Source organism: Nerophis ophidion, linkage group LG15 (assembly GCF_033978795.1).
Source record: "Nerophis ophidion isolate RoL-2023_Sa linkage group LG15, RoL_Noph_v1.0, whole genome shotgun sequence".
Taxonomy (NCBI): Eukaryota; Metazoa; Chordata; class Actinopteri; order Syngnathiformes; family Syngnathidae; genus Nerophis; species Nerophis ophidion.
In genome coordinates, this window is record NC_084625.1 from 48,988,785 (window position 1) to 49,006,859 (window position 18,075).

At 43.2% G+C, this 18,075-nt stretch overlaps 1 protein-coding gene across 1 annotated transcript in view; it reads right to left on the reverse strand.

Moving 5' to 3' along the window:
- Positions 1-17,379, reverse strand: part of LOC133569798 (uncharacterized) — a 33,387-nt gene extending 16,008 nt beyond the window's left edge. The window contains exons 1-5 of the mRNA XM_061922421.1: positions 17,246-17,379; positions 5,944-6,102; positions 5,384-5,542; positions 4,836-4,982; positions 4,336-4,434 (exon numbers count right to left, since the gene is read on the reverse strand). Coding sequence (XP_061778405.1) covers positions 4,336-4,434; positions 4,836-4,982; positions 5,384-5,542; positions 5,944-6,102; positions 17,246-17,379 — 698 coding nt within the window. The remainder of the gene's footprint in view (positions 1-4,335; positions 4,435-4,835; positions 4,983-5,383; positions 5,543-5,943; positions 6,103-17,245) is intronic.
- Between the last annotated feature and the right edge of the window lie 696 nt (positions 17,380-18,075).

An 18,075-nucleotide genomic window follows, 5' to 3' on the forward strand; every position in this document is an offset into this window, starting at 1 on the left:
TAGTGAGAGTCCAGTCCACCATAGTGGATCCAGTATAATAGTGAGAGTCCAGTCCATAGTGGAACTAACATAATAGTGAGACAGTCCAGTCTATAGTGGATCTAACCTAATAGTTGGAGTCCAGTCCATAGTGGATCTAACATAATAGTGAGAGTCCAGTCCATAGTGGATCTAGCATAATAGTGTGAGTCCAGTACATAGTGGATCTAACATAATAGTGAGAGTCCAGTCCATAGTGGATCCAGTATAATAGTGGGAGTCCAGTCCATAGTGGATGTAACATAATAGTGAGAGTCCAGTCCAAAGTGGATCTAGCATAACATTGTGAGAGTCCAGTCCATAGTGGATCTAACATAGTAATGAGAGTCTAGTCCATAGTGGATCTAACATGATAGTGAGAGTCCAGTCCATAGTGGATCTAACATAATAGTGAGAGTCCAGTCCATAGTGGATCTGACAAAATAGTGGGAGAGTCCAGTCCATAGTGGATCTAACATAATATTTTGAGTCCAGTCCACAGTGGATCTAACATAATAGTGAGAGTCCAGTCCATAGTGGATCTAACATAATATTGTGAGTCCAGTCCATAGTGGATCTAACATAATAGTGAGAGTCCAGTCCATAGTGGATCTAACATAATAGTGAGAGTCCAGTCCATAGTGGATCTAACATAATAGTTGGAGTCCAGTCCATAGTGGATCTAACATAATAGTGAGAGTCCAGTCCATAGTGGATCTAACATAATAGTGAGAGTCCAGTCCATAGTGGATCTAACATAATAGTGAGAGTCCAGTCCATAGTGGATCTAACAAAATAGTGAGAGTCCAGTCCATAGTGGATCTAGCATAATAGTGAGAGTCCAGTCCATAGTGGATTTAACGTAATATTGTGAGAGTTTAATCCATAGTGGATCTAACATAATAGTGAGAGTCCAGTCCATAGTGGATCTAACATAATATTTTGCGTCCAGTCCATAGTGGATCTAACATAATACTGAGAGTCCAGTCCATAGTGGATCTAACATAATAATGAGAGTCCAGTCCATAGTGGATCTAATATAATAGTGAGAGTCCAGTCCATAGTGGATCTAACATAATACTGAGAGTCCAGTCCATAGTGGATCTAACATAATAGTGAGAGTCCAGTCCATAGTGGATCTAACATAATAGTGTGAGTCCAGTCCATAGTGGATCTAACATAATAGTGAGAGTCCAGTCCATAGTGGATCTAACATAATAGTGAGAGTCCAGTCCATAATGGATCTAACATAATACTGAGAGTCCAGTCCATAGTGGATCTAACATAATAGTGAAAGTCCAGTCCATAGTGGATCTAACATAATAGTGTGAGTCCAGTCCATAGTGGATCTAACATAATAGTGAGAGTCCAGTCCATAGTGGATCTAACATAATAGTGAGAGTCCAGTCCATAGTGGATCTAACATAATAGTGAGAGTCCAGTCTATAGTGGATCTAGCATAATAGTGATAGTCCAGTCCATAGTGGATCCAACATAATAGTGAGAGTCCAGTCCATAGTGGATCTAACGTAATAGTGAGAGTCCAGTCCATAGTGGATCTAACATAATAGTGAGAGTCCAGTCCATAGTGGATCTAACGTAATAGTGAGAGTCCAGTCCATAGTGGATCTAGCATAATAGTTGGAGTCCAGTCCATAGTGGATCTAACATAATAGTGAGAGTCCAGTCCATAGTGGATCTAACATAATAGTGAGAGTCCAGTCCATAGTGGATCTAACACAATAGTGAGAGTCCAGTCCATAGTGGATCTAACATAATAGTGAGAGTCCAGTCCATAGTGGATCCAACATAATAGTGAGAGTCCAGTCCATAGTGGATCTAACGTAATAGTGAGAGTCCAGTCCATAGTGGATCTAGCATAATAGTTGGAGTCCAGTCCATAGTGGGGCCAGCAGGACACAGGTCAGCAGCACAGAGACGTCCCCAACCGATGCACAGGCGAGCAGTCCACCCACCAGGTCCCGACTCTGGACCCCCAGCACTACATCCATGACCACTAGACCACTATTGTTAACATGGCCAGGTTTTTCTGCAACAGGACAACAAATCAGTCTTTAAATATGGTCAACAATCGATAAATCGGATCCAGAATTTCCCTCCGTTTCAGTCCTGGAAGGGGGCGTGGCCGACCATGGGTCACACTCTGTCTTGAAACCACACACACACACACACACACACACACACACACACACACAAATAGATCACGGCGCTGCCCTCCAGGTTTCATTTGAGTACATTCATTACCTTTTAATTGCCTCCAAATTGCAAAGTGACCCTCACATCAATAAAACCGCCCTCAGAACCTGAGAAATCACTCGCCCGGAACGTGTCTCGGAGTTTGTGGTGTGAGCGTGGCGGCGGGCGTACGACAACATGTGACACACCACGGGCAGGATTTACTGAGCACGTGCGAACCATCAAAAATAGCCTGTGCTATTTGTTGGTGATTTATTAAGACTGTGTGTGCATTTAAAATGTGGTGCGGTTGGCAGAGCAACCTGAGGGTTGCTGGTTCGATTCCCCGCCCTCTACCAACCTCATCATGTCCGTTGTGTCCTTGAGCAAGACTCTTCACCCTTTGCATAATAGTGAGAGAGTCCAGTCTATAGTGGATCTAACCTAATAGTTGGAGTCCAGTCCATAGTGTATTTAACCTAATAGTGAGAGTCAAGTCCATAGTGGATCTAGCATAATACTGTGAGAGTCCAGTCCATAGTGGATCTAACATAATAGTGAGAGTCCAGTCCCTAGTGGATCTAACATATTATTGTGAGAGGCCAGTCCATAGTGGATCTAACATAATAATGAGAGTCCAGTTCATAGTGGACCTAACATAATAGTGAGAGTCCAGGCCATAGGGGATCTAACATAATAGTGTGAGAGTCCAGTCCATAGAGGATCTAACATAAAATTGTGAGAGGCCAGTCCATAGTGGATCTAACATAATAGTGAGAGTCCAGTCCATAGAGAATCTAACATAATATTGTGAGAGGCCAGTCCATAGTGGATCTAACATAATAGTGAGAGTCCAGTCCATAGTGGATCTAACATAATAGTGAGAGTCCAGTCCATAGTGGGGCCAGCAGGAAACCATCCCGAGCGGACTCTCCCAGGTTTCTCATAGTCATTCTCATTGACATCCCACTGCGTTGTGAGTTTTTCCTTGCCCTTATGTGGGATCTGAACCAATGATGTCGTTGTGGCTTGTGCAGCCCTTTGAGACACTCGTGATTTGATTGATTAACTGATTGAGCTTCGTCTTATGGCTCAGCTCCTTCTTCACCACAACAGACCGGTCGCACCTATCCTTCCCTCACTCAGGAACAAGACCCCGAGACACTTCAACTCCCGACACTTCAGGCAGAACTTCATTCCCGACCCAAAGGGTGCGGTCCACCCTTTTCCAACTGAGAACCATGGCCTCTAATTCGGAGGTCCTGATTATCAACCCAGCAGTTTCCGCTTCTCTCTTCCGGGAATTGCATGAGGCCTAACGACATGACTCCGCCCCCCCCAGCACGGGCCAACTGGTGCACTTTCGTTCGCTCAGTCAGGCAGAGATCAAACCTCTCTATTTCAGCTGTTTTATTTGTGCAGTTGTCCTGAGCCAGCAGACTCTCAACCTGATTCTCACTTCAATCATCGCTCCCTCCCGTCTCGGCTGCTCATCAGCCAGGCCTCTCTTCTGGAAACACACCAGACAGCCCCAGACTTCCACTTTATCCACACTAAATTGCCGCTTTGGCTTGAACTCTGTAGTCTTGTTGTTCATTCCTGCCCTGTTATTTACCCTCATCCAGCGGTTGTCCAATATTTCGGATGAAAATTGACGTTTTGTTCCGCCTCCTGCAACAACAAAGTATATCACAATATACCATTTGATGTATAAGTGATTACAGAACCATTTCAAAACTTCCAGTTTACAAAGGCTCCTATTTTTCCTGCCAGTGTTGACTAAAAATGTTAATCTTCGTTATTGTCAACAGCCTATTTTCCTTTGACTGAAATAGGACAATAGCGAGTCAACACAAATGCACTTTTGACGAAAACAATGACGAATTCAATCGACGATTCAGCCGAGGAACAAGAAATGACGAAAATAATAAAAACTAAATAATAATCACATTCTTTAAACATATTAAAAATGCATTTTAAGCAAAATTTATTACTATGTCATGCTTAGCACACCCCTTATAAGTGAGGATTTTATATAAGTGACATCATTTTGGTCCTGACCTCGGTATGAATGATATGGTATGGGCGGTATAGCTCGGTTGGTAGAGTGGCTGTGCCAGCAATTTGAGGGTTCCAGGTTCCGTCCTAGCCACTGCCATTGTGTCCTCGTCCAGCAGTTGTCTAATATTTTGGATGAAAATTGACGTTTTGTTCCGCCTCCTGCAACAACAAAGTATATCACAATATACCATTTGATGTATAAGTGATTACAGAACCATTTCAAAACTTCCGGTTTACAAAGGCTCCTAATTTTGTGGCTGACGTGTGCCAGTGTTGACTAAAAAATGTTAATCTTCATTATTGTCAACAGCCTATTTTCCTTTGACTGAAATAGGACGATAGCGAGTCAACACAAATGCACTTTTGACGAAAACAATGACGAATTCAATCGACGATTCAGCCGAGGAACAAGAAATGACGAAAATAAAAATAAAAAAATAATAATCACATTCTTTAAACATATTAAAAATGCATTTTAAGCAAAATGTATTACTATGTCATGCTTAGCACACCCCTCATAGCTGAGGATTTTATATTAGTGACATCATTTTGGTCCTGACCTCGGTATGAATGATATGGTATGGGCGGTATATCTCGGTTGGTAGAGCAACTTGAGGGTTCCAGGTTCCGTCCTCGCCACTGCCATTGTGTCCTCATCCAGCGGTTGTCTAATATTTTGGATGAAAACTGACGTTTTGTTCCGCCTCCTGTAACAGCAAAATATATCACAATATACCATTTGATATATAAGTGATTACCGAACCATTTCAAAACTTCCGGTTTACAAAGGATCCTAATTTTCCTGCTGACGTGTGCCAGTGTTGACTAAAAAATGTTAATCGTCGTTATTGTCAACAGCCCATTTTCCTTTGACTGAAATAGGACGATAGCGAGTCAACACAAATGCACTTTTGACGAGAACAATGACGATTTCAATCGACGATTCAGCCGAGGAACAAGAAATTACGAAAATAATAAAAACTAAATAATAATCACATTCTTTAAACATATTAAAAATGCATTTTAAGCGAAATGTATTACTATGTCATGCTTAGCACACCCCTTATAGCTGAGGATTGTATATTAGTGACATCATTTTGGTCCTGACCTCGGTATGTATGATATGGTATGGGCGGTATAGCTCGGTTGGTAGAGTGGCTGTGCCAGCAACTTGAGGGTTCCAGGTTCCGTCTTAGCCACTGCCATTGTGTCCTCGTCCAGCGGTTGTCGAATATTTCCGATGAAAACTGACGTTTTGTTCCGCCTCCTGTAACAGCAAAGTATATCACAATATACCATTTGATATATAAGTGATTACCGAACCATTTCAAAACTTCCGGTTTACAAAGGATCCTAATTTTCCTGCTGACGTGTGCCAGTGTTGACTAAAAAATGTTAATCTTCGTTATTGTCAACAGCCTATTTTCCTTTGACTGAAATAAGACGATAGCGAGTCAACACGAATGCACTTTTGACGAGAACAATGACGAATTCAATCGACGATTCAGCCAAGAAACAAGAAATGACGAAAATAGTAAAAACTACATAATAATCACATTCTTTAAACATATTAAAAATGCATTTTAAGCAAAATGTATTACTATGTTATGCTTAGCACACCCCTTATAGCTGAGGATTTTATATTAGTGACATCATTTTGGTCCTGACCTCGGTATGTATGATATGGTATGGGCGGTATAGCTCGGTTGGTAGAGTGGCTGTGCCAGCAACTTGAGGGTTCCAGGTTTCGTCTTAGCCACTGCCATTGTGTCCTCGTCCAGCGGTTGTCGAATATTTCCGATGAAAACTGACGTTTTGTTCCGCCTCCTGCAACAACAAAGTATATCACAATATACCATTTGATATATAAGTGATTACCGAACCATTTCAAAACTTCCGGTTTACAAAAGCCCCTAATTGTCCTGCTGACGTGTGCCAGTGTTGACTAAAAAATGTTAATCTTCGTTATTGTCAACAACCTATTTACCTTTGACTAAAATAGGACGATAGCGAGTCAACACAAATGCACTTTTGACATAAACAATGACAAATTTTGGTACACAGAACATCAATTTCCACACTACTAACTCTTTTTTCCCCAGGGTCCCCAGTAAGTATGGTCCGCACATGACTTCGTTAATCCAGAGAATAAAAGATGTGTATGAGCTAACTGGGCAGTGGCTATTTTACCTCATTTTTGTTACGCCTCCACAACCTGTAGAAAGGGTGGTCCCCATTCCAAATGATTACCAGTGTGTGGGTGTGTGTGTGTGTGCTACACAGAACACCAATTTCCAGTGGACCCGGACATCTTATATGTAATAGAAATGTGTAGGGTGGGGTGTATGGTGTGTGGTCATTAAATATGTATCCAGTTATATGTTCTTCACAGAAAATGAGCCAGTCAGTGAGTCTTAGTTTGAAAAATTCATTAATTGTATCATTTTTCCTTAAAAAAAAAAAAGAAAATGGGTCCCACAGACCCCGAACACCACACAAGGGTTAAATGACCAGTAAGCCTTGAGGTTGTTTCGACCAAGCAGTCGGCACTAATTGCGTGCGGTATACCTGAGGTGGCTGCCTAGACCACTTTGCAGGCCTCGTTGGACTGGGAACACACTCGTGGCTCACTATGCCGGAGACTGACGACAACAGACTAAACAAAGCACATAAACCCTAAGTAGGCAATCACTGTTTTATAGACCATTACCAGAGCGCTGCCGCTACGTCCGGAATTGGAAGTCCCCGCATTTCATAAAACCAAACCTTAGAGGAGCGTCCCACGGCAGGCCTCGGAACTCCAAATTCAAGACGTGTTATTAATTGCCACCCGGTAGACCTCGACAGTGCGTTGCATACCCGAGTTGCCTCTCCCTCCGAGTATTGCGAGCCACGGAATTAATTAAAGTCTAATATTGTCCTGTCTGGAGAAAGTGGCAGTCTGAAGGGTTGTTAAAAGCAAATCAAGACCACAGCCTCGTCCCGGACCTAGGAAAACACTTCGAACAGTAAAGCACAATTAAGCCGGGGAGCGGGGATAACCCGGTAGTCAAGGTCTGCGGGGAAATCACGAGTTAAAGCACAACTTTTGCACACAGGTGGATGCCACTCATACCTCACTTATTTTACAGCTGTGACAAGGTAAGCTGTTTTGGCTTTGAGGGACCGACAGTTGGGACGAGTACTGAAACTCGACGTAAATAACGGCCAGGAAAATTTGGACTTGAATGCAGATATTGTCACACAACTTTAGTACGCTTATAGTCTGTTGCTATAGTTATTAGCTATTGTACTCAAGTTAGACGTTTGTATCTGTGCAAGGACGAAACTTCTTGTCTGTGGGTTGGCCTCAGCCGCAGATGTTATTTTTGCTTTGGCCCACTAACATCCAAGGAGTTCAAGGACCTCAACAAAGATAAGACGACAGCATTCAGACGAAGCAGAGACAAGGCGAAATCACAAGGCCGCTAACAGCCAAGGACTTTAAAGACTTCAACACAGATAAGACAACCAAGCAGAGACAAGGCGAAATCACAAGGCCGCTAACAGCCAAGGACTTTAAATACCTCAACGCAGATAAGACAACCAAGCAGAGACAAGGCGAAATCATAAGGCCGCTAACAGCCAAGGACTTTAAGGACCTCAACGCAGATAAGACGACAACAAGCAGAAACAAGGCGAAATCACAAGGCCGCTAACCGCCAAGGACTTTAAGGACCCCAAAGCAGATAAGACGACACCAAGCAGAGACAAGGCGAAATCACAAGGCCGCTAACAGCCAAGGACTTCGAGGACCTCAACGAAGACAAGACGACAGCATGCAGACGAAGCAGAGACAAGGCGAAATCACAAGGTCGCTAACAGCCAAGGACTTCAAGGACCTCAACGAAGATAAGACGACAGCATGCAGGTGAAGCATAGACAAGGCGAAATCTCAAAGCCGCTAACAGCCAAGGACTTCAAGGACATTAACGCAGATAAGACGACAGCATGCAGACGAAGCAGAGACAAGGCGAAATCACAAGGCCGCTAACAACCAAGGACTTCAAGGACCTCAACGCAGATAAGACGACAGCACGCAGACGGTGCAGAGACAAGGCGAAATCACAAAGCCGCTAACAGCCAAGGACTTCAAGGACCTCAACGAAGATAAGACGACAGCATGCAGGTGAAGCAGAGACAAGGCGAAATCTCAAAGCCGCTAACAGCCAAGGACTTCAAGGACATTAACGCAGATAAGACGACAGCATGCAGACGAAGCAGAGACAAGGCGAAATCACAAGGCCGCTAACAACCAAGGACTTCAAGGACCTCAACGCAGATAAGACTACAGCACGCAGACGGTGCAGAGACAAGGCAAAATCACAAGGCCGCTAACAGCCAAGGACTTCAAGGACCTCAACGTAGATAAGACGACAGCACGCAGACGAAGCGGAGACAAGGCGAAATCACAAGGTCGCTAACAGCCAAGGACTTCAAGGACCTCAACGAAGACAAGACGAGAGCATGCAGACGAAGCAGAGACGAGGCGAAATCACAAGGTCGCTAACAGCCAAGGACTTCAAGGACCTCAACAAAGATAAGACGACAGCATGCAGGTGAAGCAGAGACAAGGCGAAATCTCAAAGCCGCTAACAGCCAAGGACTTCAAGGACATTAACGCAGATAAGACGACAGCGTGCAGACGAAGCAGAGACAAGGCGAAATCACAAAGCCGCTAACAGCCAAGGACTTCAAGGACCTCAACGAAGATAAGACGACAGCATGCAGGTGAAGCAGAGACAAGGCGAAATCTCAAAGCCGCTAACATCCCAGGACTTCAAGGACATTAACGCAGATAAGACGACAGCATGCAGACGAAGCAGAGACAAGGCGAAATCACAAGGCCGCTAACAACCAAGGACTTCAAGGACCTCAACGCAGATAAGACTACAGCACGCAGACGGTGCAGAGACAAGGCAAAATCACAAGGCCGCTAACAGCCAAGGACTTCAAGGACCTCAACGTAGATAAGACGACAGCACGCAGACGAAGCGGAGACAAGGCGAAATCACAAGGTCGCTAACAGCCAAGGACTTCAAGGACCTCAACGTAGACAAGACGACAGCACGCAGACGAAGCAGAGACGAGGCGAAATCACAAGGTCGCTAACAGCCAAGGACTTCAAGGACCTCAACGAAGATAAGACGACAGCATGCAGGTGAAGCAGAGACAAGGCGAAATCTCAAAGCCGCTAACAGCCAAGGACTTCAAGGACATTAACGCAGATAAGACGACAGCATGCAGACGAAGCAGAGACAAGGCGAAATCACAAGGCCGCTAACAGCCAAGGACTTCAAGGACCTCAACGTAGATAAGACGACAGCACGCAGACGAAGTGGAGACAAGGCGAAATCACAAGGTCGCTAACAGCCAAGGACTTCAAGGACCTCAACGAAGACAAGACGAGAGCATGCAGACGAAGCAGAGACGAGGCGAAATCACAAGGTCGCTAACAGCCAAGGACTTCAAGGACCTCAACGAAGATAAGACGACAGCATGCAGGTGAAGCAGAGACAAGGCGAAATCTCAAAGCCGCTAACAGCCAAGGACTTCAAGGACATTAACGCAGATAAGACGACAGCATGCAGACGAAGCAGAGACAAGGCGAAATCACAAGGCCGCTAACAACCAAGGACTTCAAGGACCTCAACGCAGATAAGACGACAGCACGCAGACGGTGCAGAGACAAGGCGAAACCACAAAGCCGCTAACAGCCAAGGACTTCAAGGACCTCAACGTAGATAAGACGACAGCATGCAGACGAAGCGGAGACAAGGCGAAATCACAAGGCCGCTAACAACCAAGGACTTCAAGGACCTCAACGCAGATAAGACGACAGCACGCAGACGGTGCAGAGACAAGGCGAAATCACAAAGCCGCTAACAGCCAAGGACTTCAAGGACCTCAACGAAGATAAGACGACAGCATGCAGGTGAAGCAGAGACAAGGCGAAATCTCAAACCCGCTAACAGCCAAGGACTTCAAGGACCTCAACGAAGATAAGACGACAGCACGCAGACGAAGCGGAGACAAGGTCCCCAGCGCATTCCGTCACGTATTGTGCGTACTGGACCTGCTTTGCATAATATATGTGACCACTCCTTTTTAGAGCCGGCCTCAGTGATGTTGACTGTGGAACTCCTGAATAAATAGAGGGACGCGGGAGCTGTACCTTAGAGCGTAGGGCGAGACTGTGACTAAGTGTGCAGCTCCATGCGTTCTCCTCATGAACTAAATTGAACTCTGTCTTTGTATGATTCCTTGCTTCTTGTCTTATTAATAGATGTCATCAGTGTTTCAATCGGACAATATTATGCAAAAGGTGACTTGCTGGTTGCAGACTATGAACTGGCTCAAACCCTCGAGAAATAGCTTGGCTTCAAGTCACTTTCTCGGCTCCCGTCTGCTCCAACGTCTCACCCTTACTTCGCGCAATAGTTCATCCTCAGTTTGTTCAGCTTCAAAAATATAAGGTTGCAAAATCCTCATTTCCTCCAAAAACAGTTGTCTTCGAATATATAATAATAATAATAATAATAATAATAATAATGGATTAGATTCTATTTTTAAATACTCAAAGCGCTCACAGAGAAGTGGGAACCCATCATTCATTCACACCTGGTGGTGGTAAGCTACATCAGTAGCCACAGCTACCCTGGGGTAAACTGACGGAAGCGTGGCTGCTAGTTTGCCCCTACGGCCCCTCCGACCACCACCAATCATTCATTCACCAGTCTGAGCGGCACCGGGGGCAAGGGTGAAGTGTCCTGCCCAAGGACACAACGGCAGCGATTTGGATGTCAATAGGTGGGAAGCGAACCTGCAACCCTCAGGTTTCTGGCACGGCCGATCTACCCACTACGCCATGCCGCCATGGCGTTTGTTAAGTACATAACTCCGGGGAATTTTTTTTTTCCCGGTTTATTTAGGTAAGCACTCCGTTTACGTCAAAATAGCTTTGCTTCAAGTTCAAAATGCGTGAGCAAATCGTCAAACAGTTTTAGAATAACATTTCTCAACGAGCTATTGCAAGGAATTTAGGGATTTCACCATCACCGGTCCGGAATATCATCAAAAGGTTAAGAGAATCTGGAGAAATCCCTGCATAATATTATGGACCTTCGATCCCTCAGGCGGTACTGCATCAAAAAGCGGCATCGTGTGTAAAGGATATCCCCACACGGGCTCAGGAACACTTAAAAAACCCCACTGTCAGTAACTACAGCGCAAGGTAAGACGCGGTATAGCTCAGTTAATAGAGTGGCTGTGCCAGCAACTTGAGGGTTGCAGGTTCGATTCCCGCTTCTGCCATCCTAGTCACTGCTGTTGTGTCCTTGGGCAAGACACTTTACCCACGTGCTCCCAGTGCCACCCCCACTGGTTTAAATGTAACTTAGATATTGGGTTTCACTATGTAAAGCGCTTTGAGTCACTAGAGAAAAGCGCTATATAAATATAATTCACTTCACTCTACTATGCAAAGCGAAAGCCATTCATCAACAACACCCAGAAACCTTGCCGGTTCGCATTTAATTGGAACATCCCACAGGTGAACAGGCTAATTGGGCATAGGTGGGTGCCATGATTGGGTATAAAAGCAGCTTCTGTCAAATGCTCGGTCGTTCACAAACAAGGACGGGGCGAGGGTCCCCACTTTGTCAAAAAAACGTTCGAGCAAATCGTCAAACAGTTTTAGAACAACATTTCTCAACATTTAGAGCATCAGTCACTTTCTCGGCTTCCGTCTGCTCCCTCGTCTCGCCCTTACTTCATGCAGTAGTTCATCCTCAGTATATGCAGCTTCAAAAAATATAAAATGGTGAATCCTAATTTTTACCAAATAATAGTCGTCTTTTATTGATTCTGCCATGATTACAACACACAACTATCCAGAATAATACAAATTCACAGATCGGTCTGGACGACTGAAATTCTGGTAGCGCGATAGCCCTATTTTTTACGATCGGGTGTAAAGATCTGCAATATCCAGAGGCCTAACAAGGTTCAAAATAAATACGTGATTTAAAAAAAAAAAAAAAGTTTTACCAAGCCTCAAACAGTCACACCGCGAAAACTGGAGTCTTATGTTGTGATTTTCCTGCTCGGGCCCGGATTACAAGTTCAAGGGAGGAGCTTGTCTTCCCCAAAGCGGTTAAAGCCCCGGCTCAATTGATTCGGGAAAAAAGGGAGAACGTTGATCAAACAAGCCGAGCCTGGTGAGACAAAGTTCTGAAGACACGAGTCGGAAGTATCGATACGCCGTGATCACGGCCGCTTGGACGATATTGGACTGCAGATGTGAGACTGCCGTTGGAATGAGGCACGCATGTAAAGTCCTACATTACCTGAACACACCATCTCCTCCCATGCAATCAATTTAGCGCCACCATTGTGGCTCACTGGAACTTTTTCAAAAATGTATAAAAATAGAAAAAATATATTTTTTGTTTTAATATTGTTTTTGTTGAAGGACAAACACGACACAAACCTTAATTGTTAGAAATGCCACTGTTTACATTAAACATGCTTCACTGATGAGCGCTGTTTTGTCCTACTCATTTTGGCATCCCTTGAACTCGCCCTAGTTTCTTTACTTGCGCAAGTTTCGCCGACCTTGCCAGAGAAAGACGTGTTTTAATGTTGTTGCGTGTTGTCCACCAAATGTTTTATACTGTGCGTGAAGTTATTGACCCTTTTGGAGTGCTAATCAGGCATATTGACTTAACTGCAAGCTAATCGATGCTAACATGCTATTTAGGCTAGCCGCATCATTATCCCTCATTTGTAGCTACATTTGAGTTAATTTAATTTCCTTTACGTTTATCCTCTTTGTACATAATTTTGTTTTGCATGTCTCACGACACATTATCTGTCTGTAATATTGGCTGCATTTCTGACAGTTGTTTGTGTGCCGTGTTGTTCCAGACCACAGCAAACATTACCCAGCTTGCCAAAGATTGGAATTAATATATCGGCCATTAAAAGTCAGTCATTTCCAGGAGTTATCTCACCTTCTGAGTAGCCTCCGATTTACTAAATGGTTTTCTAATGTTGTAAAAATGTGTAGAATAAATATTACATTTCAACATTTCTGTCAACGAAGATTTGCTTCAGCCTCCGACGCAAAGTCATTTTGATAGTAGGCTTTTATAGCTAATATAGACACATCATGTGTTGTCTTCATTCTAACATTTATGTAAGGCTTTTAAGGTCATTTTGATAGTAGGCTAATAGAGCTAATATAGACACTTACATCATGTGTTGCCTTCATTATAACACTTATATAAGACTTTTAAAATCATTTTGATAGCAGGCTATTATGGCTAAAATAGACACTTTCGTCTTGTGTTGCCTTTATTATAACACTTATACGATACTTTAAAAGTAATTTTGATAGTTGGCTAATATAGACACTTACATCATGTGTTGTCTTCATTCTAACATTTATATAAGGCTTTTAAGGTAATTTTGATAGTAGGCTAATAGAGCTAATATAGACACTTACATCATGTGTTGCCTTCATTATAACACTTATATAAGACTTTTAAAATAATTTTTATAATTGGCTATTATGGCTAAAATAGACACTTTCGTCTTGTGTTGCCTTTATTATAACACTTATACGATACTTTAAAAGTCACTTTGATAGTCGGCTATTATAGCTCATATAGACACTTACATCATGTGTTGCCTTCATAATAACACTCATATAAGACTTTTAAAATCATTTTGATAATTGGCTATTATGGCTAAAATAGACACTTTCGTCTTGTGTTGCCTTTATTATAACACTTATACGATACTTTAAAAGTAATTTTAATAGTCGGCTATTATAGCTAATATAGACACTTACATCACGTGTTGCCTTCATAATAACACTCATATAAGACTTTTAAAATCATTTTGATAATTGGCTGCTATGGCTAAAATAGACACTTTCGTCTTGTGTTGCCTTTATTATAACACTTATACGATACTTTAAAAGTAATTTTGATAGTCGGCTAATATAGCTCATATAGACACATCATGTGTTGCCTTCATTATAACACTTATATAAGACTTTTAAAATCATTTTGATGATTGGCTATTATGGCTAAAATAGACACTTTCGTCTTGTGTTGCCTTTATTATAACACTTATACGATACTTTAAAAGTAATTTTAATAGTCGGCTATTATAGCTAATATAGACACTTACATCACGTGTTGCCTTCATAATAACACTCATATAAGACTTTTAAAATCATTTTGATAATTGGCTATTATGGCTAAAATACACACTTTCGTCTTGTGTTGCCTTTATTATAACATTTATACGATACTTTAAAAGTAATTTTGATAGTCGGCTATTATAGCTAATATAGACACTTACATCATGTGTTGCCTTCATTATAACACTTATATAAGACTTTTAACGTTATTTGGATAATTGGTTATTATGGCTAAAATAGACACTTTTGTCTTGTGTTGCCTTTATTATCACACTTATACGATACTTTAAAAGTAATTTTGATAGTCGGCTATTATAGCTATAATAGACACTTACATCATGTGTTGTCTTCATTATAACGCTTACATAAAACTTTTAAAGTCATGTTGATAGTAGGCTAATAGAGCTAATATAGACACTTACTGTACATCATGTGTTGCCTTCATAATAACACTCATATAAGACTTTTAACTTTATTTTGATAATTGGTTATTATGGCTAAAATAGACACTTTCGTCTTGGGTTGCCTTCATTATAACACTTATACGATACTTTAAAAGTAATTTTGATAGTCGGCTATTATAGTTAATATAAGCACTTACATCATGTGTTGTCTTCATTATAACACTTATATAAGACTTTTAAAGTCATTTTGATAGTAGGCTAATATAGCTAATATAGACACTTACATCATGTGTTGCCTTCAATATAACACTTGTTTTTTTTTTTATGGTCATTTAAAAACAGCACTGAACGTCATAACGGCGGCCACAGTTTTGATGTTTAAGGTAAAAAAAAAAAAATTATGCAGAACGTCCGGTGGGCCGGATTTGGCCCAGGTCTGGACTAGGGCGACCAAAACATGCCCCTTTAGAGCAAAAAATTACCTAAAGAGAATTTCTTAGGGGAATTGCAGTCATCCTGGCGGTACGTGTCCTTCGTTTGAGGGTCTCGTGTGGATGAAGTGTTTGTAATATCGAAGCCTGTCGTCAGTTTTTAGTCGGGTTGGTTGAGCAGCAAGGAGAAAGACCTCGGTCAGCTCGGGTGTGACACACGTCTTCAATAATGCAGACCCTGTTGTGCGATCTGATGCACGAATGGTGGAGACGTTGGCATGCGAGGTGCCTTCGCTCCTTCAGCAACTTTGTCTTGGTGGAAGAAACCGCGAACCACCTGGCGGGCGCCTTTCCCCTAAGAGTCCTGGACCCCCACACGCTACACCTTGGCATGGGTTTTTCAGCCAAATACATTGTGTAGAAATGTGCTTGACCTTGCCTTTTTATGGGTGTAGTAAAGTGATGTTAAGATATGAGATGCCTCTCAATAAATGATACATTCCAGCGGTCTTTAGTTTGGATTTAGGTCTCGGGCAAGAGTTGTCTAAACCACAAAGATTTGGCCTGCGTGACAAGGACACAAGTTCAATTTCAATAAGCAACCTGAAGTTTTCATATTTATTTCAATTATCTATTGGTTGACTGGTCAGTAACTATAGTTGGTCGCTACACATGTCAGTGCAAGGTAAGACTATACTATGAAAAGCGAAAGCCGTTTATCAACAACACCCAGAAACCTTGCCGGCTAAATGTTGCCGGTTTGCATTTATTTGGAACATCCCTCAGGTGAACATGGTAAATGGGCACAGGTGGGTGCCATGATTGGGTATAAAAGCAGCTTCCGTGAAATGCTCAGTCATTCACAAACAAGGACGGGGCGAGGGTCCCCTCTTTGTCAGAAAACGCCTGAGCAAATTGTCAAACAGTTCAAGAACACCATTTCTCAACCAGCTATTGCAAGGAATTTAGGGATTTCAACATCCACGGTCCGTAATATCATCAAAAGGTTGAGAGAATCTGGTGAAATCCCTGCACGTAAGCCATGATATTACGGACCTTTGATCCCTCAGGCGGTACTGCATCAAAAAGCGGCATTGTGTGTAAAGGATATCACCACACGGGCTCAGGAACACTTCAAAAAACCGCTGTCAGTAACTACAGTTTGTCGCTACATCTGTCAGTGCAAGGTAAGACTCTACTATGCAAAGCGAAAGCCATTTATCAACAACACCCAGAAACCTTGCCGGCTAAATGTTGCCGGTTTGCATTTATTTGGAACATCCCTCAGGTGAACATGGTAAATGGGCACAGGTGGGTGCCATGATCGGGTATAAAAGCAGCTTCCGTGAAATGCTCAGTCATTCACAAACAAGGACGGGGCGAGGGTCCCCACTTTGTCAGAAAACGCCTGAGCAAATTGTCAAACAGTTCAAGAACACCATTTCTCAACCAGCTATTGCAAGGAATTTAGGGATTTCAACATCCACGGTCCCTAATATCATCAAAAGGTTGAGAGAATCTGGTGAAATCCCTGCACGTAAGCCATGATATTACGGACCTTTGATCCCTCAAGCGGTACTGCATCAAAAAGCGGCATTGTGTGTAAAGGATATCACCACACGGGCTCAGGAACACTTCAAAAAACCGCTGTGAGTAACTACAGTTTGTCGCTACATCTGTCAGTGATAGTAAGACTCTACTATGCAAAGCGAAAGCCATTTATCAACAACACCCTGAAACCTTGCTGCCGGTTTGCATTTAATTGGAACATCCAACATGTGAACGGGCTGATTGGGAACAGGTGGGTGCCCTGATTGGGTATAAAAGCAGCTTCCGTGAAATGCTCAGTCGTTCACAAACAAGGACGGGGCGAGGGTCCCCACTTTGTGCATGACTTCAAAGTCCTCTGTGTCGCCCCACGTTCGAGTCTGTCTCTAAGACTCTCATAATCACGGCCATAGCTTCCAAAGCCCTGTTCAACCACGCTGTCCAGATCAAACTGGGAGTTCTCCCCCATGAGTTTGTCCTCTCCACAAGGGTACAGGTGTACCCTTGTACAGTGTCGGACATCTCTAGTCTTTACATATGCCTGTAATGGACACTTGACATCGGAGGACTAAAATGTAGATCAAGACATCCTTACAGTCGCGATTACAACGGTTTAGGTTACATTGGGGAGGAGACCCTTCCCCAAGTGGAGGACATCAAGTACCTAGGAGTCTTGTTCGAGAGTGAGGGAAGAGTGGATGGTGAGATCGGTGCGGCGTCTTCAGTAATGCGGACGCTGTATCCACCCGTTGTGGTGACGAAGGAGCTGAGCCGGAAGGCAAAGCTCTCAATTTACCTGTCGATCTACGTTCCCATTCTCACCTACGGTCATGAGCTTTGGGTTATGACCGAAAGGACAAGATCACGGGTTCAAGCGGCCCAAATGAGTTTGGGTCCCTCCCTTAGAGATAAGGTGGGAAGCTCTGCCATCCGGGCGGAGCTCAAAGTAAAGCCGCTGGTTGGGGAAGGGATCTTGCCCCAAGTGAAGCAGTTGAAGTACCTCGGAGTCTTATTTACGAGTGAGGGAAGAGTGGATGGTGAGATCGACAGGCGAATCGGTGCGGCGCCTTCAGTAATGCAGACGCTGTATCGATCCGTTGTGGTGAAGAAGGAGCTGAGCCGGAAGGCCAAGCTCTCAATTTACCGGTCGATCTACGTTCCCATC